Source organism: Engystomops pustulosus, chromosome 1 (genome assembly GCF_040894005.1).
Source record: "Engystomops pustulosus chromosome 1, aEngPut4.maternal, whole genome shotgun sequence".
Taxonomy (NCBI): domain Eukaryota; kingdom Metazoa; phylum Chordata; class Amphibia; order Anura; family Leptodactylidae; genus Engystomops; species Engystomops pustulosus.
This window is the reverse complement of record NC_092411.1, coordinates 148,953,025-148,979,965: the sequence shown is the minus strand read 5'-3', so window position 1 is coordinate 148,979,965 and position 26,941 is coordinate 148,953,025. Positions and strand designations below refer to the sequence as shown.

The 26,941-nt window shown below is 42.8% G+C and overlaps 1 protein-coding gene and 1 long non-coding RNA gene across 3 annotated transcripts in view; one reads left to right on the top strand and one right to left on the bottom strand.

Moving 5' to 3' along the window:
* Nucleotides 1-26,941, bottom strand: part of KCNN1 (potassium calcium-activated channel subfamily N member 1) — a 119,924-nt gene that overhangs the window by 82,678 nt on the left and 10,305 nt on the right. For both annotated transcript variants that reach the window (XM_072110225.1, XM_072110216.1), the window contains exon 2: nt 14,885-15,337. In XM_072110225.1, the coding sequence (XP_071966326.1) occupies nt 14,885-15,256 (372 nt within the window). In that variant the 5' untranslated portion in view covers nt 15,257-15,337. The remainder of the gene's footprint in view (nt 1-14,884; nt 15,338-26,941) is intronic.
* On the top strand, nt 688-26,126 carry LOC140063939 (uncharacterized). Its single transcript, XR_011847666.1, has 3 exons — nt 688-856; nt 20,728-20,876; nt 26,058-26,126. It is a non-coding gene; the product is annotated as an uncharacterized lncRNA (long non-coding RNA).

The window sequence follows — 26,941 nt, the reverse complement described above, 5'->3', positions numbered from 1 at the left end:
GTATATCATGTATTTATGATATGTCCTGGGGATATGTTATTATTTCTAAGGCTCCATACACACTACCATATTTCCATGATGTGGTCAAATAAATTACGATCAGATCACCCCATAGAGGTCTTTTACACAAGGTCACGGTGCAGTGAGCTCAAAGTGTCTGACACTTGTCTGACACCTTTCAACCAATATCTGGCTTCTAGAAAGATCTGAGACACCTCTTTGAACTTTAGTTAGTCAGCTAAACCCAATGAAAATGGAAAGTTTGGCCAATATTTATCTAGTATGCATGGGTAACTGAATGCAAATGGTTGCAGAACAGTATTGGATGCTGCTATAGAATTGCACCTAAGCATATGGTTGATAACAAGCATTGTAAAGTGAACTTTAAAAGAACCTGTCACCAGGGAACCTCCTCCACAAACCACACAGTACCTTAGAGACAACAGTACCTTAGTATTTACAGTCCAAAACAGGAGTAGAGACAACTTCTGTGGTGTCGCATGCTCCCGACTCGCCCTGACAGCTTCTTCCAGAGCTTCTTCCGGGCCAAATTTGGAGTTGGGTGGGAGCCTGCTATGGGTCTGAGATTTTTATTCAAGATGTTTTTTACCTGTATTCTTGTGAGTTGAATAAACCTTTTTATATTTTTGGTGAAGATATTTTTTCTTTATTCTTGTACAGAGGAGCAAAAGACTTTGTGTAAGTGATTCGGAACCCAAGTGCTGGTGGTGCATGTTTCTGACTTTGCCGTGGGGATCAGGAGCATCCGAGTTATGAACTACCAGTGTCCTCTGATGGAAGAAAAGTGACACCACAGAAACTGTCTCTATTCCTGTTTTGGACTGTGAATCCTAAGGTACTGTTGTCTCTGAGCCATTTATATTCTTTAGGGGCACATTGATGTAGAGCAATGGTTCTCAACCTTTCTAATGCTGTGACCCCGTAATCCAGTTCCTCATGTTGTGGTGACCCCAAACCATGTACAAGAATATAACTACTATAATACTGCCCACTATGTACAAGACTATAACTACTATAATACTGCCTCCTATGTACAAGGATATAACTACTATAAAAGTGCCCACTATGTACAAGGATATAACTACTATAATACTGCCTCCTATGTACAAGACTATAACTACTATAATACTATGTACAAGACTATAACTACTATAATACTGCCCCCTATGTACAAGACTATAACTACTATAATACTGCCCCCTATGTACAAGACTATAACTACTATAATACTGCCCCCTATGTACAAGACTATAACTACTATAATACTGACCCCTATGTACAAGACTATAACTACTATAATACTGACCCCTATGTACAAGACTATAACTACTATAATACTGACCCCTATGTACAAGACTATAAGTACTATAATACTGTCGCCTATGTACAAGACTATAACTACTATAATACTGCCCCCTATGTACAAGAATATAACTACTATAATACTGACCCCTATGTACAAGACTATAACTACTATAATACTGCCCCCTATGTACAAGACTATAACTACTATAATACTGCCCCCTATGTACAAGACTATAACTACTATAATACTGACCCCTATGTACAAGAATATAACTACTATAATGCTGCCCCCTATGTACAAGACTATAACTACTATAATACTGACCCCTATGTACAAGACTATAACTACTATAATACTGCCCCCTATGTACAAGACTATAACTACTATAATACTGCCCCCTATGTACAAGACTATAACTACTATAATACTGCCCCCTATGTACAAGACTATAAGTACTATAATACTGTCGCCTATGTACAAGACTATAACTACTATAATACTGCCCCCTATGTACAAGAATATAACTACTATAATATTGCCCCCTATGTACAAGAATATAACTACTATAATACTGCCCCCTATGTACATGAATATAACTACTATAATACTGCCCCTATGTACAAGAATATAACTACTATAATACTGCCCCTATGTACAAGAATATAACTACTATAATACTGCCCCCTATGTACAAGAATATAACTACTATAACACTGCCCCCTATGTACAAGAATAGAACTACTATAACACTGCCCCCTATGTACAAAAATATAACTACTATAATCCTGCCTCCTAGAGGTGAGGTTGTGTGATAGTTGAGCTCCTAACCCCTTCTGATATCTGGAGACAGCCCAGGGCAGGGCCAGCCTGGGTGGGGAAGCTCCCCAAGCAAGGTCCAGGCTCCAATGCCTAAGCTGGCAGATAACACCCAGCCAGCTCAAGCAAGGGATGTTAATCCCAAAGTTTCTGTTAAAGGAGCAAATGTCAGCAGTGCAAGTTCCAGTGCAAGTAGGAAAGTTTGTGTGGACAATGAAGAAGTAACAAGCAAGAAGAAAACAACCTACCAGTGAAAATGTTGGATCATCTGTGAGCAGAGCAAAAGTGCCTGAAAGTCTAAAGGCAAGTACTATGCAGAGTGTGCAGTAGCCTCCATCCCAGGCCTCAGGTGGACAATCCACCTCCACCCCGGGCAGGCAGAAGAGGACTTCCTTGGAGAGACAGACAATCCAGGAGAACCTGCAGCAGAGTGTGGTGCTACAGTCTGAGCGCACCAGGTCTGGGGGCCTGCAGGCTGTGGAGAGCAAAAGCGGCCAAGAAGTCAGATCCAGAAATGCCACCAGTGTCGTCTCTGCAAGACATCCGGGTCTCCATTCAGGAGATAGTGACCCCCGAGCAGCGACAGTGACTGCAAAATGCCAGAAATCACAGGACTTTGTACGAAAATCGCAAGGTCCAGTACCAGGCAAAAGCAGTCATGGCGTATCAAAAGGATCCAGTACTGCAAGCAGGCCGGAACAACACCCCAGCAGCAAACTGCTGCCCCCAGAGCCATCACCTGAGCTCCAGCTGGCCGGGCAGATACCAGGACTGGTGAGAAAGATGGAGACATTGAAAAAACAAAAGCTGTACCTGCAAAAGCAGATTGACTGCACGTATATGCTAAAGGCAGCGAACCCAGGGAAACAGGCCCTGCTTAACAACAAGCTGGACCCACTTGCAAAACAGCTTTCTGATACTGTGCGGGAGATGGAGGCCACTATTGAGAAAATGGGACCAGTTGGAGAGACATTCAGGAACCAGCAGAGGTTTGAGGGAGACCAGGCCTCAACATCCAGGTCTGAGACCCCACAGCTCCATGTGAGACCCATTCTGCAATCAGCTACAATGCCTTTTGAGAAGGGAGAAGTTTACAAAAAGCGGCAACAACAGCAAAGTCCTGCAGCAGCTCCCTGTAAGGTACTACAAGGCCCAGTAGTCCCTAATGAGGTACTACAAGTCCCAGCAGTCAGTAGACCTGATATCAGCAGTGAAGTGGAGGAGGCACCACAAGTCCCAGGAGACAGCGCTCTGCAGGAGGACTCTGGACTCATACCTGAAGGTAACACTGTAGCTGCACCCCAAGGTATATCTGAGCAGGACTGTGAGGTTCAGGATACATCTGAGCAGGACATTCAGGGCTGTGATCAGCAGTCCTGCGGTAATGATGATAATGTTGCTGATATGCCTGATATTGCTGATGTCTCTGTTGTTGCTATTTCTGATGTTTCAGTGTGTGATAATGTCCCAGCTGAGGAGTCATGCCAGATACAATCTATGGCAGCTGGTGACGCAGAGAGCCCCGATGTTGTGGAGAATGCAGGACAATCAACAGCTGAGGAGTTCCCCCCTCTACTCACACCACAGGCAGCAGAGCCCCATGGCCCGGGTGGTCTGCAGCCCCATGGTCCGGGTGGTCAACAGCCCCATGGTCCGGGGGGTGAGCAGCCCCATGGTCCGGGTTGTCAGCAGCCCCATGATCCGGGTGGTCAGCAGGGCCCTAGTGCAGATGGTCTGCAGCCCACACATCCCCAACAGCAGGACAGGGGTCAGACATCAGGGAATGCGTGGAGTCGGGGTTCCCCATTTTTCTCCTCCAGCACCCATTACACCGGCCAGGCCTTCAAGAGGAGGAATGTTGTCCGGTTCAGGCATAGAGGGGCTAAGGAAGATCTACCTGACAGGAGGCATGTGGTCAGGGACATGTTGTGCACCCAGATGGGTTTCCAGCCAGCCGATATCCTGGCCGTAATAAATCTTCCAGATAGACAGGGGTATGATATCAGCTTCAAGCTGATGTCTAATCTGGACCGGTTCTGGGCTCAACAACCCCAGTACAGAGATACTGAGGGGTGGAACAAGTTTAGCTTTATTCCCATCTCCAAACCAGATACTGCCATTGTCACCATCATGTTCTGGAACGAGTCTGTCCCCCCTCAGGATATCATCATATGGCTCAAGAGACATTGCACCCTCATGTCAGACATGACCAAAACCAGGGATGAGGATGGGATCTGGACCGGGGGGTGGAGGGTCCTGGTTAAATTACATCAACACCAGAACATCACCCATCACCTCCCCAACTCCTTCTTTATCGGCAGAGAGAAGGGTGTGTGTTTTTATGTCGGTCAGCCCAGGTTATGTTTTAGGTGTGGGAGATCTGGTCATGTGGCGAGTAACTGCACCACAATGAAGTGCACCCTGTGTGGAGACCTCGGTCATGTGAGCGCCAACTGCCAGACCATAAGATGCAACCTTTGTGGTCAGATCGGTCACCCGCACAGGGACTGTCCTGAAGCCTGGCATAATATCTGTAGGGACCTCCCCGATGAAGACCTGATGGAAGGGGCAGATGTACCAGATGAGGAGCAGGAAGAGGAGGCCCTATTGTCAGGGTCAGTGTGCACAGTGCCAGAGACCCCAGATATTAGTGGTGCTGCCCAGGACCATCCAGGGACAGGTAACACAGAGGGGGACATGGAGGTAGTGGAGCAGTCTGTAGAGCAGCCAGCGCCTGTCCCTTCCCCTGAACTGACACCGACCACAAGGGAAAATAATAGTGTTAAAAAGAGGAAGAAGGATAAGAGCACCAGAAAACCCGAGAGTGCGTGGACCACCGTCCAAAAACCCTCTAAAATGAGAGTCGAGAATCAGGCTGATGTTACTGTGACCAGTAATAGGTACAGTGTACTGTCCGAGTCAGATGGAGAGGAGGAGATAGATCGAGAGCTGAAACGTATGATGGAGGAATATGATGACGACCAAGGGGCGGATCCTCCCGCAAAAAGGAAACCTCTTCATACCGAGTCAGTTTGGGATATGGAAACTTGTAGTCAGGAAGACAACTCTGATCTATGATGATGGGGATGATCTTTCTTCTTCTTTTTCTAATGGCAGGGTTTCTTCTTACTGTGGTCACCAGTAATGTGAACAGCATAAGAGCTAGAAGGACCAGACATGCTGTGTATGATCATCTAAAATATCTCAATGCTGATGTTTATTTCTTACAGGAGACCCGTTTAAACACCTTGGGTCTCATACGGGAGGCGGAGAGAGATTGGCAGTCTGGTCCTTCCTTTTGGTCGCTGGCTGTGGAGCCTTATGCTGGAGTCTCCATCTTATTTAACACCCACGATGTCACTGTCCACAGACTCACAGAGGTATCGATGGGACGGTGCCTGCTGCTAGAAATCACCATCAGAGGCAGAAGACTCCGGCTCATTAACATCTATGGCCCACAGACAGTGACCGAAAGGACTCAGCTTTTTAATGACATGAATCCTTATCTTTTCACATCAATTCCTGTCATCATGGCTGGGGACTTTAATGCCACCACTACTACCAGGGACAGGAACCGTAGGCCCCTTACCAGGGCCTAAACAGTATTATTCAGCAGGCTGGCCTGTCTGATGTTTTTGTACAGGGTGGTAGGAGTCCAAAGTTCACCTACACCTGTGCAGGATGCAGCAGTAGGATTGATCTTGCTCTGGTGAGTCATACTGAAGCCATCAGTGAGAGAATGGAAAGGAATGTCCCATATTCGGATCACTTGGCCTTATATTTTTGTTTGGGTGCTTCTAAGTATCCTGATGTTGGTAGAGGACTATGGAGACTAAATTCTAGTCTGTTAGATGATATTTCTGTCCAGGAATACATTTAATCTTTTTTGCTGCATCAACTGGACAGAGTAGATTTTTATAACAACAAGGCCGACTGGTGGGAGGACGTCAAGGAGGAGATCCGATCCCTCTTGGAGAGACTGTCAATTAAGAAGGGGAGAAGTAAGTACAGCCAGTATCTGAGACTGCGTAAAGAATTGGAGTCACTCTATTCGGCGGGTGGGGATGACCAACAAAGGATTGACCAGCTGAAATTTGAGATAAGACAGTATCAGTACAGTAGATACACCTCCCTGGTAGTGGAGAGGGACTATGGCACCCGAGGGGCACCTGATCCATTTGAGAATTGCCGGAAGCGTGTAGAGAAGAAACTGATCACAGGTTGTTTTACAAGAGCCTCGGGAGGGAATCCTGGGGGTGGTGAGATCGTACTATACTGACTTGTTTCAGAAGAAGGTTTTGGATAATGAAAAAGTGACCCAATTCTTGGAGGCAACTCCGGGCCCTGATACTAGGGAATTGGACTTTTCTCCTTTGACAGCAGAAATAACGGTGGAGGAGATAAAAGAGGCAATTGATAAGTTAAATCTGAAGAAGGCACCAGGTCCAGATGGTATAACAGCTGAATTTTATAAGAAGTTCAGAGACCTCTTGGCTCCAATCCTTGTGGATGTTTACAGAAATTGTCTAGAAAATCACCTGATGCCTCCATCCATGAGGGTCTCATCGCTAATTCTGCTGTCCAAAGTAAAAGCGCCTACTGACATTAAGAACTGGAGGCCCTCTTGAATGTCGACAGGAAGATTTTGGCAAAAATTCTGTTTTCTAGATTAGTCTGTTTGTCCCCGGCACTGTTGGCAGGCTCTCAGTACGGCACAGTAAACGGGCGGAACATATCTGGAGCAGTCATCTCGATAAGGGAGATGTTTGAGAGATGTAAAGCTCTGAGGTGTGGGAGATATGTTGTAGGTCTGGACCAGGCTAAAGCCTTTGACAGGGTTGACCATGATTATCTGTGGGCCACTTTATCAAAGTACGGTATTCCGGGAGAATTTGTGGATTGGCTAAGAACTCTGTATAGAGAGGCGAAGAGCTTTCCTCTTATCAATGGTTGGCAGGGGGGCACTTTCAGGGTAGAGGCAGGGGTGCGACAAGGTTGTCCTCTGAGTCCACTGCTGTATGTGTTTGCCATCGATCCGTTCCTGAGATCACTGCAGCGGTGTGATTTTCAGGGGGTGCCGGTCCCCCATTGCTTGCCCCTGGATGTTGTTGCCTTCGCGGATGATGTGACTGTGGTGATATCTGAACCTCGTGAGGTGGAGATGTTGTCTGCAGCCATCAGAAGTAACTCAGAGGCCTCCGGGTCTCTAGTCAACCTTGAGAAGAGTCAAGCTTTCTGGACATTGGATGCTGCTCCTGACTTTGATCTACCGCAGTTTGCCAAGGCCTCCACCCATATTAAAATTCTTGGGGTTAAATTCGGGAGGGAAGATAATTCTGCACTAAATTGGGAGGATAAGTTGGAAACCGGAAATGTAAAGGTTCAGCGATGGAAGAACTGGAGGCTGACCTATAGAGAAAGGGTTACTCTGATGAAGACTTACCTGGTCCCTGTCTTCCTCTACGTCTCTGTCATCTTTCCTTTGCCAGAATCTTTCTCCGCTAGGCTCTTTAGCCTGTTCTTCCAACTTTTATGGGGGAACAGGTTGAACCCAGTTAAAAGAGGGATAACCTACCTGCAGAGGAGAGAGGGTGGACTGGATATGTTAAATCCAAGGGTCTTCTTTGACTCCGTGTTTCTGAAAGTTAATTTTGGTTGCCTGGACTCAAATGATGGTCTCCTGTGGGTAAGTAGTGTCAGGGACTGGATATTGCCTTCTGCAGAATCCTGGATGCGAGGCGGCAGTCTCAAGAGGGGCCGATGGACTCCTGGCTTCCTCCCCAGTATCTGGAGTATGGTCTGAGGTGTTTAAGGAAATGGGGGATAGACAAGTCTTTTATTGAAAGTAAGACCAGGAAAGATCTGTATTCCAGAGTCTGTAGGACCTTCTACTCTCTGCAGCTGGCACTTCCAGACTGTCCAACCACCACCCTAAAGGACAGTCTGAGGTTTCTGAATGGTCAGAGGCTGCCCCATAAGTTTCGTGACATCGCCTGGCTGTCATTACAGGGGAAACTGTTTGTCAGGGGAAATCTTAAGTTCCTCAGTATGGTAGATCGTATGTGTCCCCTCAGGTGTTAGACAGAGGAAACTATGGACCATTTTATCTCTCAGTGCTGGGGTGGACGGAATATCTGGCGTGAAATATCCACCAAGTTAAGAATCCCATCACTGCTGTCCCTCAGGTACCCAGAGATCCTCTATGGTGTGACACCTACTGTAAGTAACATCAACCAGGAGACCATGTATATAGTAATCCAGGTCATCAAGTATTACCACTGGCACATGAGAACCAGAGTGTCCATACATAGCGAGCCATTCCATCATAATAAAGCCATAAGCCTCATAATGTCCGAGCTCAGGTGGATCCGGTCACTAGAGGTCAGGAAAAAGCAGGAGAATATAAGTCTCTGGATGAACATCCATCTAGACTGAAATCTGTCTGATACAATGTGGATGCATTTGTTTTTTTCTGTTTTTCTTTGTTTCCCTTTCAGCCAAAATGGACTCTTAAGTTACATTTAATATAAATTTTATTTTATGAACATGTATGATTTATACTGAATGATCTATGATTTATTTTGATGGAAAAAGTGGAAAAAGTATTTCTGTATTTATGTTTGTTTTTTTACTAATAAAAATTGCCCCCTATGTACAAGAATATAACTGCTATAATACTGCCGCCTATGTATAAGAATATTACTATAATACTGGCCATTATGTGCAAGAATATCACTGCCATAATACTGCCCCCTAGTTTTCCCCCTCCCTCCTACCAAGGGCCGGGTCCAGGGGCGTAACTAGGATAGGCTGGGCCCCATAGCAGATTTCTGCATGGGGCCCCCCTTCCATATATATATATATATATACACTCACCGGCCACTTTATTAGGTACACCTGTCCAACTGCTCGTTAACACTTTATTTCTAATCATCCAATCACATGGAGGCAACTCAGTGCATTTAGGCATGTAGACATGGTCAAGACAATCTCCTGCAGTTCAAACCGAGCATCAGTATGGGGAAGAAAGGTGATTTGAGTGCCTTTGAACGTGGCATGGTTGTTGGTGCCAGAAGGGCTGGTCTGAGTATTTCAGAAACTGCTGATCTACTGGGATTTTCACGCACAACCATCTCTAGGGTTTACAGAGAATGGTCAGAAAAAGAAAAAACATCCAGTGAGCGGAAATGCTGTGGGCGGAAATGCCTTGTTGATGCCAGAGGTCAGAGGAGAATGGGCAGACTGGTTCGAGCTGATAGAAAGGCAACAGTGACTCAAATCGCCACCCGTTACAACCAAGGTAGGAAGAAGAGCATCTCTGAATGCACAGTACGTCGAACTTTAAGGCAGATGGGCTACAGCAGCAGAAGACCACACCGGGTGCCACTCCTTTCAGCTAAGAACAGCAAACTGAGGCTACAATTTGCACAAGCTCATCGAAATTGGACAGTAGAAGATTGGAAAAACGTTGCCTGGTCTGATGAGTCTCGATTTCTGCTGCGACATTCGGATGGTAGGGTCAGAATTTGGCGTCAACAACATGAAAGCATGGATCCATCCTGCCTTGTATCAACGGTTCAGGGCTGGTGGTGGTGGTGTCATGGTGTGGGGAATATTTTCTTGGCACTCTTTGGGCCCCTTGGTTCCAATTGAGCATCGTTGCAACGCCACAGCCTACCTGAGTATTGTTGCTGACCATGTCCATCCCTTTATGACCACAATGTACCCAACATCTGATGGCTACTTTCAGCAGGATAATGCCCCATGTCATAAAGCTGGAATCATCTCAGACTGGTTTCTTGAACATGACAATGAGTTCACTGTACTCAAATGGCCTCCACAGTCACCAGATCTCAATCCAATAGAGCATCTTTGGGATGTGGTGGAACGGGACATTCGCATCATAGATGTGCAGCCGACAAATCTGCGGCAACTGTGTGATGCCATCATGTCAATATGGACCAAAATCTCTGAGGAATGCTTCCAGCACCTTGTTGAATCTATGCCACGAAGAATTGAGGCAGTTCTGAAGGCAAAAGGGGGTCCAACCCGTTACTAGCATGGTGTACCTAATAAAGTGGCCGGTGAGTGTATATGGCAGGCACACGTCTGGCGCACTGGAGAGGAGAAGAGGTGGTCGCGGTTCACCCCTCCCCTCTCCATAGAGAATAGAGCCGCATGGCCGTTCTTACAGCCAAAGATTGAGCAGGCTCTATCTCTTTTACTCGAAACAGTGAGTACTCGTTGTGCTCACCGTACCGAGCCCAGGCGGTATAGAAGCTTATGGGGGAAGTATATCCGGCAGCAAATTTGCAGCCAGATATACGTCCCCCATACGTTCTTGTGAATGTTCCCTTATACAGACATGTTTATACAATTACACACATTTATACACTAATACACAGAGTATATACAAACCCATTCAGTATATACCCACATACATTATACACATTATATACATATACAATATACACACATATATATATATATATATATATATACACACATACAGTATACACTGACCATATGTACACATACATGCAGGATAAAAACACCATATACACACATGCTGCATATACATACAGAATATACACACATAGAGAGCGGGAGGGGGGGGCGGAGTGTAAGCAGTGCTTCCCCGCAGGGAGATTAACGGGCGGGTCAAAGAGGTAGCGGGGGGGGTCATTGAGATGAGCGGGCGGGTTATTAAGATGAGCGGGCGTGCCTGGGAGATGAGAGGCAGGAGATCCAGGAAAGAGCTGGGCAGACCAGGAAAGATGTGGGCGGTGGCCGGGATACAGTGGGAGGGGCCCGGGGGCGCGATACGGCAGGCACCCGGCAGTGCAGCTCCCCCTGCCGTGGCAAAGCACTAGTCTGCAGGGAGTGGGACTGTGCATCCCCGGGCTCCTGAACCTCACGGGCCCCGTAGCAACCGCTACGGCTGCTACGGCGGTAGTTACGCCACTGGCCGGGTCCAGATTTAAGTAGGCCCCTGGCCAACAGAGCCTCAGGGGGCCGCTTTGTAGAGAACTCACGTGACATGATTTAAAATTCAGAATCTCAAACAGTCTCCTGTTCCCCGAAATATTCCCTAGTTTATCATACCAAACAGCCGTATCATGGTCAGGGCAGTTTTGAGGTCATTTAACCAACAGGACGAGCCTAAAAAATTGTGCCCCTCCCCTCTCCCCTCTGCCAAGTAATAAAACTGAAACTACAACTCAGCTGCTGCAGAACCTCATAATACACCCCTGAGCTGCTGCGGAACCTCATAATACACCCCTGAGCTGCTGCCACCCCTGAGCTGCTGCGGGACCTCATAATACACCCCTGAGCTGCTGCGGAACCTCATAATACACCCATGAGCTGCTGCGGAACTTCATAATACACATCTCAGCTGCTGCGGAACCTCATAATACGCAGTTCAGCTGCTGCAGAACCTCCTAATACACATCACTGCTGACACAGAACCCTCTCTGCTTCTCATGTACATACAAACCAACAGAGAGTCACACATGCAGCAAGCCATATATACAGGCAGTCACACATGCAGCAAGTATAGCTACATGCAGATACATACATACAAGCATGGAGGCAAACACACACACACTGATAGACAGATACATACAGATACACATGCAGGCAAACACATCATCACACATACCATACACTCACTATATACACATCCATACATGTCACATACCACCACACACCCTGTGGTGTCTGCAGCAGCCCTGGCATCACATGGAGGAGTCTTCAGGCTTCTCCTCCTCCACCTTTTCGTCCCGATTTCTGAGCTACCACACTTCTGCTTTACTGCAGCTCCCCTAGTTTTCATCCCACCTCCTGTCCCCAATTCTGGTGCCCCCCCTCCTGCCCCCACTTTTGGTCCCCCCCTGCTGCCCCCAGTTTTGGTGTGTGCCCCCCTGCTGCTTCAAGCTGCATTATGCAATTTGTATAACTCACCTCCACACTGACACTACTAACCCAGCCCCCTCATGAATGAGAGAGACATGTGACTCTCTGAAGACAATTCCTGAGGGCAGCATCAGGTTAATTTGTCTTCAAATCACCAAGTCTCCCTCAGCCTGAACCTCCTACTGCCCCTAAAGGTAAAAGTAATGGAGCTTTATATGTCTTTGGTTGAATATTGGCAGATGGTCCCTAAGTACTAGTTCCATACAGGAACAAGTAGGCAGGGCAGTGCAGTAACCACTGCATATACCAGAAACCATTACTAGTTGCATATAATTTTACAAACTGATTTTTTAACATTGCATCCATGGAAAGGAAACTTTTAGGGATAAGGGCAATGCTTTTTAACCATAGTTTTAATAAAGTATTGGATGGGTTAATTTGCATGCCAGGTTCTCTTTAAACTCTCCTCAAGCAAACACTCAGGGGTTCAAGTTATGCATGGCAAACAATCAAAGCTCAGCTTTCATTTTCCCATAGCACTTTATAAAATTAAAGCTGAGCTATGACTGGTTGCCATGAGCAAGACAAGATGCCCTGCCTTATGCAAGTGTTGTTCCTCTGCTTCTGATCCTAGTTTCCTGAACCTGTAAAACTGCATTGCCATAAAACACTACTATGGGGTGAGTTTATCAAGACTGGGTGCATTGTAATCCAGTCATGGGTAGATGGGGGCTTGTTTATCGCAGCGCGATAAATCAAGCTTATCGGCATTTTCACATGTGAAAAGTCGCCGGCAGCAGCGAGTGCACAAACGGTGGGTAGAGTACCGCCCGCGCCGGCTCACTCCCGGCCAGCCGCGTCTTCCGCTAGGCCAGCCGCGCCCCCCTTCCTTCAAAATAATCACAAGTGCTAGCTTTTTCAGAAAACTGTCATACAAGCCATGATGAAGTGGAATAGTGAGTTTTTACCTGCTAGATATTTATCTTTCCCTGCATTCCATTGATGCTGAGAACCAGTTTAGAAATCATCTGTAGTGCATCTGTCCTGTGCTGTGATTCAGTTCTATGCCTTTCCAATAGAACAGTGCACAGGCACCGAATGGCCCAATGGTGAATCCCCTGGTGGGCTCCTGAGCTAGGTGGGCCACTGCAGAGTACTCTTACTCTTCGAGTCAAGAGTCAGTCAGAAGAATTTGTGAATGTGTTGTGAATTAGAGGTAGAAATTATCAGGTTGGTTGAAATTCGGGTTTGACAGATTTGTCAAAATTTGGTTTGGGAACTGGACTTCGGGCCAAACTTTGACCCAAACAGGAACCCCATTGTAGTTGATGGGGACCCAGATATAAATACCCCCAAACAGTGGGAAAAGGTGGGTAATAAAGGCAAGAGAGCTGAAAATAGTGGGAATAACAGGGCAGTTGCGCTGCCCACTATGGGCTTGGGAAAGTACTAAAAATAATAACATAACATTAAAAAAAGAGATAATCATTAAAAGAAATTATGTTAAAGCGGCTACAGTGCTCTGGGTTTTCAAATCCAGTTATTGAATCTGCAGTGAAAGATGCAATATAAAAACCACAAACCCTCCTCTCATTTTTTACACAAAATTGGACACTTCTTCAACACTGCCTTAAGAAAGTAAGAAAGTAACAGAGGCCCAAGGATTCATACTTAAAGGGGTTATCCGGGTTTAAAAAATTTCTTATGGCCGGGCTGGGGAGGGCTAGTTAAACATAATAAACATGTACTTACCTCCTCCGGCGCTGCTGATGTCCCGCGCCGCGGTCCCTTCGATCCGTGCCCCTGTTTGTTTACAGGGGCACGGAAGCCGCGCACAGGGAACTTCCGGTCCGCGATGTGGACGGCTCCTCCCATCTCTCCTCCCTATCTCTCAGCGTTGTAAGCGCTGGGAGATGGTGCGCATGGGAGCTTCCGGCCGGCCGGAAGCTCCCTGTGCGCACTTGTAATGAAACCGGCGCACAGAGAATACCGCGGGACATCGGCAGCACCGGAGGAGGTAAGTACATGTTTATTGTGTTTAAATAGCCCTCCCCTGCCCGGCCATAAGAAATTTTTTAAACCCGGATAACCCCTTTAACAGCAGTTTCCTACAATCTCCATAATGCCTTGTATTCCTTGTAATTCATTTCTGTGTGCAGATTTCTTCCACGTTGGGCTGTTCCTATAGCATACATTTTAATACACCATACAGTGAACCCCAACTCAGCAATCAGCAGCCTGCGTCTATGTAGTATAGTGTTCTGCCCCTTTACTGACATAGCGGTGTGAAATTAATATGGTGTTGTCTCTTTCTGACATGCAGGTAACAACATGACAGCATCTTCTTGCTATATTCATAGTAACATGTTTAACATTATGAAAGGAATCATTAATACCCACTTGGTAAACAGAAATTTGGTTATCTCTCAGTTTTTGTCTTACCACCTCTGCCAACTTCAATTCCTTTCACCCTATAGTAATCATTGCTCCTTCAACAGTATAGGGCCATCCTAGAGTAAGGTAAAGTAGAGAGCCTACTCAACATATTTGGAGCTGAAATTGACACCACTGAATACTCAGGATTGGTGGGGGCAAGAGATAATATTCCAAATGTGCATCACATTGATTTCAAGAGAAGAGTGATATTAAAATAGATTTTCTACAAAGAAAATATGTGGCAAAAAACACTGTTGAACTGACTTTAAGAATTAGCATTGGTGGAGGTTCTTAAAAGTTCTCTGAGTAAGTTGCATAGTTAAAGATAAGAAGACAGCAACTTATGCTGGAAAACTGTACATATAAAGTGATTAAAATCTACATTACCTTTGTGTAGACCCCCCAGGATAGCTCCGTTTCGGTGACCATGACCACTATACCAAACATCCCAAATATGAGAGCGTAGTCACTGAGCCTTTTCCTCTTTTCAAACAGGGCTCTTCGGTGACCCAGTTTGTAGCCTACGTTTTGGTTCTTCTTTTGGCCTTTATGACCTCCTTGGCTACTGTCGTCCCCTCCCCGTAGGCTGCGATGAGATGCTTTGATGGGATCGTTTTTGCTAACTACCACTTCAATTCCTGGACTGTGTAATGTTTGCAGGGGCTGTGTCTCTGGATCTGTATCGTGAAGGTTCCTCCTAGAGGAGCTCAGGCTGCTGAGGGGTCTTGGGATCCCCCCGTTGTATCTGCAGCTGTTCATGGCTATGTCCGAAAAACGTTTGGACTGTCTGAAGGATGCTCCTGGACCATCATGACTGATGGGCTGTAGGTCAGCGTTCCCCTAGAAAACACATATACACATAAATTTTGTAAATGGTTGACGAGTAGTTTTTATAGTTTAGATTTACAACAAAAAAATATGAATAACTTAAACTTTTTCATGCACACCCATGAGTTTGCAGGACCAGTAAACCTGGTTTGCGACTTATTTGTTTTTGTGTTTCACTTGCTTCCAGTTATAAGTGCTTGATTGGTCCGCAGCTAATAAGTCACAAAAAATTGTGCAAGTAAGCTCCAGTAAATCAAGCTGGCTAAGCCACTATGAAACATCTGACGGGCAACAGAGCTAGTCTTAAAACTATTGCAAGGAGGCTGCCCAATACATCCACATATACCCTATATTGTATGAGGCTTTTATGCACTGTCGGGAGATGTGAAGCATGCGCAGATGGAAACGTGTTGGCGGTCCGAAGTGAAGGAAGAACAGCGTTTTACAGAGAAGGGGCATGGGACTGGGCTCCATGATGAACCGGTTAAACTTTAATATACCGTAACTTATAATTTGATCCACAAAAGACAGGATTTTTATAAAAAAAACTGTTTGGGGATAAGCTATTAATTATCTGTGGGGGCGAGGCTAAAAAAGGGTGGCTGGTGACCGGGTTCTCTGCAGCATTTATTCTAGGTATTCTAGGTATGTATGTAGGTATGTATTCTAGGTATTCTAGGTATGTTGTGTTTTTCAGGAATTTTACTTCCTTACCTTGACCAACCCAATTGATTAACCCAAAACGGGTGTAGCACACATTTGTGTAAAAGTAGCCTAAAGCTTGTCTCAGACAAGTGTTTACAGACCTAGCGCTGGCCAGATTTTACCATGTACTAAAAACAGAATTATAGAATGGTTCTGTAGTTCCAATGGGATACAGGGACTCCTCACATTATAATAAAAATGAATGCCAAACTTCTGCTTCCAATGAGAAACCACAGTTACAGTCAGGGTAAGCACCTTACTGCACTTGGACTTGTGAAACAAGTCAAACACAAGAGCTATAATCGATCCACACTCTTCTTTCTTATAGAGTCGTGTTGGGATCTGTACACACAGCAGCATTGATTCATTCTACTCACATCAATAATCATGATTAAAAACAAGAGTTCAATTTTCACAATAAAATACATTTTATACAATTCATTCAAGACTTTAAAAATATCCCCACCTATAGATATTCTGCTTTTATTTGTTCTAGTTTCCTGCTCCATTTATCTAATAGCTGCTTAAACACACCTACAAAGACAACTAATCAAAGAGCTACATGTCATCTATCTAGCCTGTCCAATCACAGGTCGGCAGATCTCATTGATTTCAATAGCATTCACCCAATTCATTAAACTGATGATAGTCATGGTGCAGTGTAAGACTGTCTAGAGACCACACCCTTTTTCCAAAGGTCAACCCCTTAGTTGGACTAACCATGTCTTTGTGAACAAGAGTGGACCCTGCTTCTTCAAGGGATCAGATCTCTGGGTTTACCCAGCAAACGGAAAGTGGGGACAAAGTTAGGGATTACAATAGAAGTTGACAAATAAATTAGATGATTGCTTGTTCATGTCCCATGGTGGAAGAAATAAAAAAGTGAAAGAAACAGTTATTCAATAAAAACTACATTAATAAATTTTAAAAAATTACCAAAATCTCTAATGATTGGTGCAAAGTACTACATGTCCCGCAAAAAACAAGCCACCAACCAGCTCCAACAAAAAAATTAAAAGTTTATGCCACTTGGAAGACAGCAATGCAAAAATAATGATGATTTTTCCCCATATTAGGTTTTATTTTGAGAAATTTAGTAAAAAATATCTAAGTATGGTATCCACGTCAACATACTTACCCATAGAATAAAAATAAGATGATTATTAGGCTATACAGTGAACACCAAAAAAAAGTCTAAAATCAATTACATAATTGATGCTTTTCTACCCATCCAGGCGCCAAAAAAATTAAGTGAATGTTTTCGACAATAGGAAATACCAACCCCAAAATGGAAAATACCCACGCAATTTTATCTTTTGGAAATTTCGGGGCCAAATTAAGGTATTTCCGACAAAATTAGACCATTCTAAATTTCATTTCCATTTTTAAATAATTACTATGAAGATCTCAAGGGGTTAACAATCTTCCTAAAAGCTATTACTGATAGTTTGTGGGGTGCAGTTTTGAAAATGCGTTGATATATTGGGTGGTTTCTAATACATGCAGTCCCCGGGTTACATACAAGATAGGGTCTGTAGGTTAGTTCTTAAGCTGAATTTGTATGTAAGTCTGAACTGTATATTTTATCATTGTATATTTATCATTTATATTTTATCATTGTAATCCCAGCCAGAACTTTTTTGGTCTCTGTGACAATTGGATTTTAAAAATGTTGGTTTGTCATTAGAATCAGGATTAACAATACAGGCGGTCCCCTATTTAAGGACACCCGGCTTACAGACAACCCATAGTTACAGACACACCCCTCTGACCTCTGGTGAAGCTCTCTGAATGCTTTACTATAGTCCCAGATTTCAATAATCAGCTGTAAGGTGTCTGTAATGAAGCTTTATTGATAATCCTTGGTCCCATTACAGCAAAAAATGTTTAAACGCCAGTTGTCACTGGGGCCAAATTTTTTTATGTCTGGGTCTACCATTATAAAATATACAGTTTCGACTTACATACAAATTCAACTTAAGAACAAACCTCCGGACCCTATCTTGTACGTAACCCGGGGACTGCCTGTAAAGCTTCATTACAGACACCTTTGATAACTGTTATAGCTGATCATTGTAGCCTAGGACTAAAGTACAATAAATTACCAATATCTAGTGGTCCGTTTGTAACTAGGGGTCGTATGTAAGTCGAGTGTTCTTAAGTAGGGGACTGCCTGTATTATATATTTGAAATTTCATTAAAAACAATAATGATCCTCGAAAAGGTATATTCTGAAATCTCCTTGAAAATATGGAAAACCGGTGTTTGATTTGTAAAATAATAATTTTCCAAATACTTAAAAAATTATGAAAATGTGAAGCAGACATATGGGAAATGTTATTCAGCAACTAATTTAGGGGGTAAAACTACAGGCAGTACCTGGGTTACGTACAAAATAGGTTCATTAGATTTATTTATAAGTTGAATTTGTATATAAGTAGGATATTTCATTATTGTAACCCCAGCCAAAAATATTTTGGTCTCTGTGACAAAACTTTTGGGTTGTCATAGGAACCAGGATTAACAATAAATCTTAACTGCAGACTGCTACAGCTGTTTATTGTAGCCTGATGCTAAAGTACAGTCATTTTTTAAAAAATTCATCTGTTTTTACATTTTTTTTTAAATAGATCAACGCAAAAGTTATCAGCCAAAATTTAACACTAAAATGAAGTACAACATGTGACGAAAAAACTCAGAATCGCTTTGATAAGTAACAGTGTTCAAAAGTTATAACCATATAAAGTGACGCTAGTCAAAATACAAAAAATGGGGCTGAGCCTTAAGCTACAAACTGGCTGCGTCCTGAAGGGGTTAAAACCTTGTGACACAAGGCAGATTTTTAAAAAATGGGCCGTGTCAGGAAGGTGCAAAATGGCCAAGTCGCTAGAGGTTACCTTACCTTAACCCCTTAACGCTCTGCGCCGTAGCTCTACGGCGCAGAGGTATAAGGGCTGTATGAAGAGGGCTCACGGGCTGAGTCCTCTTCATACAGAGGTGGGGGTTTTTGCATATTGCACAAAACCCCCACCGCTAATAACCGCGGTCGGTGCTTGCACCGATCGCGGCTATTAACCCTCTAAACGCCGCCCGCAAAGTCGCGGGCGGCGTTTAAAAGACGGCGGCGCGTGGGCGCCGCCATCTTTTTTTCGATCGCCACGCCCCCGAACGTCATCGGGGGGCGGCGATCGGTTGCTATGGTAGCCTCGTGTCTTCTTTTGACACGAGGCTATCTGGCAGCTGCAGATTCGTTACAATGAGCCAGTGGCTCATTGTAATGAATGTGCTGCAAAAATGCCATATATTGCAATACAGAAGTATTGCAGTATATGGTAGGAGCGATCTGACTATCTAGGGTTAATGTACCCTAGATGGTCTAAAAGATAGTGAAAAAAAAAATAAAAAAAAAAGTTTAAAAAATAAAAAAAATTAATAAAATATTAAAAGTTCAAATCACCCCCCTTTCCCTAGAACGGATATAAAACATAATAAACAGTAAAAATCACAAACATATTAGGTATCACCGCGTCCCAAAATGCCCGATCTATCAAAATATAAAAACGGTTACGGCCGGCGGTGACCTCCGAGGCGGGAAATGGCGCCCAAATGTCCGAAATGCGACTTTTACACCTTTTTACATAACATAAAAAATGAAATAAAAAATGATCAAAATGTCGCACAGACCTCAAAATGGTAGCAATGAAAACGTCGCCTCATTTCGCAAAAAATGACCCCTCCCCCAGCTCCGTGCGCCAAAGTATGAAAAAGTTATTAGCGTCAGAAGATGGCAAAAAAATTTTTTTCTTTTTTGTACACATTCGTTTAATTTTTTAAAATGTATTAAAACACAATAAAACCTATATAAATTTGGTATCACCGCGATCGCACCGAACCAAAGAATAAAGTAGGCGTATTATTTGGAGCGAAGAGTGAAAGTCGTAAAAACTGAGCCCACAAGAACGTGACGCACGTGCGGTTTTTTTTCAATTTTTCCACATTTGGAATTTTTTTTCAGCTTCGCAGTACACGGCATGTTAAAATAAATAACATTACGGGAAAGTAAAATTTGTTACGCACAAAATAAGCCCTCACACAGGTCTGTACACGGAAAAATGAAAAAGTTATGGATTTTTGAAGTTGGAGAGCGAGAAATGAGCCGGAAAACCCTCCGTCCTTAAGGGGTTAAAGGTAGCCAAAAAAGGCAATGTTTTCCTTATCCCATCCTGGAAAACGTCTTTGCCTATTTCCCTCTCTGACGTATACAAGACAACAAAGTGGGGCAGATTTATCAACCTGTCTGAAAGTCAGACTATTCTTAGTTGCCCATGGCAACCAATTACAGCTCAGCTTTCATTTTACCAGTGCTCATGAATATTTTAAAGCTGTGATTGGTTGTCAACTAAGAATATTCTGACTTTCAGACAGCTTAAATCTGCCCCAGTGTGTTTAGATAGGGGCAGGTTTTGATCTTTAAGCTGCTCCATCACATCAAGCAACATGTGTGATAAAATAAATAGAATACCTAAACACTATGTCCCCTATCACTGCATTTTCAGCGCAGAAACATAACACAATGGTTCACCCTTCATCCCCAATCTATTTTAATACATGTTACAGCAGACTTTAAGATAAACAAAATAAAAGTTATATTTTAACCTTGTCGCTTCCTTCTTTCCCCAATTCTCTTCTACTCATAGGGATTGCATTAGCAATTCTGACTGGAACTACCAAAGCCATATTGATGGATTTTTCGCCATATCCTGCCACTCCTTTACAGAAAATAAACAGAAGACATGCGATGCATGTAAACACAGACCTTCAAATGAGGTGTATACTGTAATATAAGGTGAGTGATTCTTGAGGTCACATAGAAAATGTGACCTTTGATTAAATTTACAGGTTTCATATTCAGGCATTTTAAGTAAGGTCACACAAAATCCATGTGACCTTAAACCCAGTCTATCAAAAACGTCTCTGATCCTATATAGAACTTTATCCAACTAACAGCAGAATGCCTGTAGGCGCAGCCTTGGGATATATCCGGGATTTTCCACAAGGTGAGCTGCAGGAGTAGAATACTTGGATAAATTAGGAACTACCAATTCTCCTTGAAGTTAGTAGAGTATAGGGTGGAGGCTAAGACTCTACTTCTTTTAGATCCCCAGATGAATTTTTTAACCTCATGAAGAGGGGACATCAATTGGGACCATCTAAAAACAGTTTAGTAACCTCTGCAGAAGGGCCATCTTTACTACAGCGATGCAACTAAGCCAGCAGTGATTTAAAAGAGACTAATTCTATATGTCCCTCCTCAACCAGCACAAAACGGTGTATAGTTCGCAGAAAAAAGTGAGTTCATGGAAGATGCTAAGAATATCCCTAAATTCTGCCTTTAATCCACTGAAACTGGAAAATTCTAATTAAGAAGTTTCACCATGTGTTGGGGATCTCGCTTTGTATTTTTAGTGGATGATACTAAGGCACAAGATCTCAGAAAATTGTTAAAGGGATTATCTGAACTTCCGGGGTCTAGTATGTCCACCCGTCTCTTGTCCAAGTGCCTACAGAGATGGGATATAGAGACGGGTGGGTGTGCCAAGAAGATGTCAGAGCGGAGCTGCTGAGCCTGCGTTAAAGGACACCTGTCATTAGGTCTGTGTCACTAATCCTGTCACTACTACCTGTTGGAGCAGCTCAAAAGGATCCCATCCCAGCCTTTATCTAGTTATTTCATAAATTAATCATTGTAAAATCATCTATTCTTTATTATGTAAATGAGGCTGGTCACATGGTCAGAGGCAGTGATGTCACCCCTGTTACCCCTCCCCTCTCCTCCCCCTGCTCATGTCTGTGTGTAATGTATAGTAAAGCATTGCTAGTGTGCTGCATCTGCTGACATGCTGCATCCTCCTAATATACAGGTGAGAGACAGACATCAGCTACACATGAATCTGACATGTTCTGGTATAACATGGCTGCCTGGAGCTGTTGTATCTCTTCTAAACACACATACACATGCACACACAGGCTGCAGGGGGCGTGGCCACCAGCACCAGGAAGCACATCATTATACAGCCTCACATCATTATACAGGCTGTCAGTCAAGCACTGGGGGTGTGGCTGTGCCTCCCACTCATGAATAGAGTGGACAGCTTGAATATGCTAATGCTTCATTGGACATTTCACAGGTCATTTGCATACAGCTTTAGGACCTCATTGCTTAGGTTTACAGGCATGTAGAGGGACAATGAAGGGATAGAGGCAATGCTCTCTAATGGCAGTTTATGAAAATATATTTAGTTTAGGGGGGTTATTTTGCATGACGGGTTCTCTTTAACAAACAGGAGCACACCTCCGAAGGACCACCATGACACTGGGGGCTCCGGAAGAGGTAAAGCTTTTTTCTTTTTTTTAAAAGCCCTTCCCAGCCCTTGGGGTGACTTTTTCTAACAGCCGGCCAACCCCTTTAAACAAACCATATAGGTTCGGCTAGGAGGTTAGGGGGGATGCAAGTGTCTTCCACTAAAAGAGAATAGAGGATTTGTTAGCTATTTAATGCCCAAATGCCCTTTTCTCCCAAAACCTTTTCTCTATTTTACAATACATAAAGAAATGTCTCCTGTATAAAATGACACTGTAGACAGGTATATATACGCTGTAAAATGAAAGTTATTGGCGTCAGGAATGGCAATCTCTGTGATCGTACTAACTGAAAGAATAAAGAGAAAGTTTCATTTGGAGTGCACAGTGAATGTGGTAAAAACAGAGCCTAAAAGTAAATGGTGCAAATTTCTTTTCATTCACTGGATTTGGATTTCGTTTTTCCAACTTCGCAGTACATGACATATTGGTGTGTGTGCCCTCTGGCAGGATCTGCTCACACCAGCATGTAAGCATGCTTGGTTTACAATTCTGCGCAGATTGTCATATGTGCCAATTTCATGGCAGACATAAAACTGAAAACATAAAGACATAACAGAAGACATAAGGTCATGAAGACATAACAGAAAACTAACATGCATTCCCATTTGACCACTGTAAGCATCTTTTTAGTACCGCACACTTGTCCCACAAGGAATCAGGGACAGTTTTTGGCTATTCATTTGTGAAAATGGGGCTCTGTTCTCGCGTTTGTTGTCGATCACTGCAGTTGAACACCTGAAAAGAATGTTTTGCCCTATCTTAAGGTAGCAATGAAATTTGCCACAACCCCTAAATAACCCCTTCCTGATGCACACCGTACTATGACAGCACAGTTTATGTTGGGAAGTGGTATGGAGAGAGCTCACTGGTAGAGCCCTCTCCATGCAGGTGAGTGTTTGCTGCATATTGCATATTGGACTAGTAAAAAAGTAAAACAAATAAAATAAAGTTCAAAAGTCCTAAAAGTTTAAATCACTTCCCTTTCCCTATAAGTGATAAAAATAAAGAAAGAAACAAAATTATAAACATGTTATGTATACTTGTGTCCCAAATGTCCAGATCTATCAAAATATAAAAACGGTTATTCCCATCAGTGAACCCTTTAATGGAAAATTGTGTACAAATGTCCAACTGAAACTTTTTTGCCATTTGCCAAATCAAAAAATTTGAATAAAATGTGATCAAAAGGTCATACAGTAAGAAAATGGCACCAATGGAAACATTATCTCATCCTGCAAAATATAAGACCATACACAGGTCTGTACGCAGTACTGTAGTATGGAAAGGTTATTGGCGTCAGAACATGGCAAATTTAAGTAATTATTTTTCGTACAAAAGATTTTATATATATACTCGAGTATAAGCCTAGTTTTTCAGCACAAAAAATGTGCTGAAACCCTAAACTCGGCTTATACTCGCGTTAAATAAATATAGGTTTTACCAGGTTTTTGTGGTAAAATTAAGGGCCTCGGCTTATACTTGGGTCGGCTTATAATAAAGTATATACAGTAATTTTTTTTTAAAGCTATTAAATCATTTTAATACCAGATCCCACAAGAAAATTACCAATAGCCTTTTTTCGCAATTTCACATTTGGAATTTTTTCCTGCTTCCCATTAAACAGCATGGAATATTAGATACCGTCACTGGTAAGTACAATTTATTTTGCAGAAAACAAGCCCTCAGACAGCTCTGTCTGGAAAAAATGTATAAAATAGAAATACAAAGACTAAAAAGGGCCAAGCCGTTAAATTTGGTAAAGCAAAATATAGTCTGATTTCATTTATTAAATAATAATATCATAATGAGGGTACATTTATACAATAGGCATTTTCATGATACAAGTTGCTGCAGATTTTAGGTTTATAATACAGTACCTAATTTTTATCAGGGTTTTTATGGTCAGTAATGGCTTTCATGAAAATCCAGATAAAATCCTTAGCTGAAAATGAGTATGTTGCAGATAAATAAAATTTTATTTTCTATTTGTACCATTGAGATGACTGGAACTGTATTATGCAATGTAAGTTTTGTATCCACCCTTACACTATCTGTGCATGATGTATAATGGCTTTTGAATTTACCCAGTAGTCATTCTGCTGCCAAATTTGGTGAATTTCTGATGTCGTTTTATGGTGTGTTTTTGCTGCAGCAGGGAGGCATACCTTAAAAGGAACCCGTCAGCACATTTTCACAAATGCAGCTAGTGACAGGTTCCTTTAGAGCCCTAGTAACTAATTGACAGCCTTCTTTTAGCTAAAAATTGTTTACCTTACATCCCCATAAATCAACTGTATCCTACATTACCTGGCATCAGAGGCACCATGTAAAAAAAATTGACAAAATATTTCTTATAAGTAAATAGAGCTTTATATGTCTGGAGCTAACGATCCCTAAGTACAAGGGTTCATGGCAACAATTTGAAGAGACACCGAGCTGTCAGTTAAAATAAGGGGGTTCACTGGCAGCCTGGGAGAGGAGAAGAGTCAAACTAGGGGATAAGTGTCAAAAAGGCTAATTTGCATATCTGATAAATAGCTGTAATTAAGGTACAGCGTCTCACTGGCAGCTAATCTTAGGTGATATAGGGAGGACTTGTAATCCAGCAGGCATTAATGGTTTGTGGGTAAAATTCTTGTGACCGGTCCCTTTAAATGGAACCTGTCACAGCACACCCCACAATCCACACACAAAAAACTTCTTGGGAAACATCTTGAAGAAATAATAGGCCACATAAACTCACTGACCAGAAGTGGCATAGCATATAAAACTGTCTGTCCTTGGCAGAATATTCACTACTGCCTCAGCCATAGAAGTGCTTGATGCTTGAAGCATCATTGATTAGGTTGTGGTGACCGGTCAGCTGTGCATAAGGCTGAGATCACCATACATAATGCTAATTATTGTCTGGAGCGGTGTGAAGCACACATCACTGGACTATGGGAAGGTGGAAGCACATGCTCTGCAATAATGAATCACTCCATCTGGTAGACTATGGATCCAGTTCTGGCAGATGTCACAAGAATGTGAATGTGCAGTGCTGGTGGATTGAGTTGAATTGATATTGTAATGCTTCATACAGTGGCAATCTAGGGAATTATATGCCACCACTGCTTTTTGTATTAGCATGACATGGATGCAAGTTGTTGTGATGTCTAATAAAAAGAGGACTATAGACAAATAGAAGCAAGTGTACTAAACAGCTGAGGGTGTGATGTTTGCATGATACTTCATACTACAACTATGGAAAGAAAATGTATACATTGGAAAACCATCAACACATATTTTCCAAATCATTGCACTGGGTAAATCTAGTGCCGCTGATGTTGATGATTTTAATATATCATACAGTTGTTTGTAGTAAATATTTTCAACCTTCTCAGACTATTGATTATATAACTGACATGTGGTCTTTTCTATTGATAATCAACAAATAAATAAATGAATGAATTAGCAAGAATATTGATCCATTATTTCATAGACAGGGCCAAATTCTTGTTTCTGATTATGACCTTGATTATGTTTCACCATGTGTATATTGGATGCCCAGGGTTGCTATTAAGTTGGTTTGTACGCTAATATTTGAAGTCATTTTCTTTTTCAGATTATTTGGATCAAGCATTGGCATGTGGCGCTGTATCATAATTGAAGCCAGTTGTCATAATGTGGGATGTTTACATACAACGCTCCATGATGAATCCTCTCTTTCTCAATGTGCAGTATTTTTTAATATGATCTCACCAGACATTCATTCTGACATTAGGCATGTCTTACACGACCTTACAGTTTTGTGAGCATTTCCCAAATGTGCTATATTAATTCAAACAGAGCACAATTCATCTTGGCATTGTAATACTATAGCTATGTAATAGACATACATTCATTTTTGTATAAAAGGCACAAGGAAATATATTGCTTGGTATTGTCTAGGTACAGAAACTTAGCCAAATAGAAGTCTATTACAAATCTTAGGGGCTTAGATTAGCAAGACTGGAAGGCTTAAAGGAATGGATAAAAGTGTAAGGATACCCAGAGGGAAGTAACGCCAGTGGATTCATGTCTTAAATAGACTTATATGTTGGTCAGTGATAAGTTAATACACCAGCATCTTCACACATATGAGATTTCATTGGAGCTATAGTCAAGCAGACAGAATTCCCTGGGTGAGGTACCTAGAAGTTATGAAGCTTTAACATACATAACCTGTGTATAGCATGACATACCATTGAAATCGTTCATTGACTGTGTAATAGAAGCCTCTCTACTGACTGCATGCCCTCTAGCCTGTGTGCAGGGCACTCTGAGAAACCTTGTTGTGGCACCTGTAACCCCGATCAGTGGGCACACAATTGCATCTTACATCCACAAAGGTCATTACAGGAATGTAAGGCCATGCATACCATTGAGTTGTATAGCACACATCCATAGCATAGTAACATAAGATATTCACAAGTGCATCAAAGAGAATGGCAAGCAAACGCATTCCTG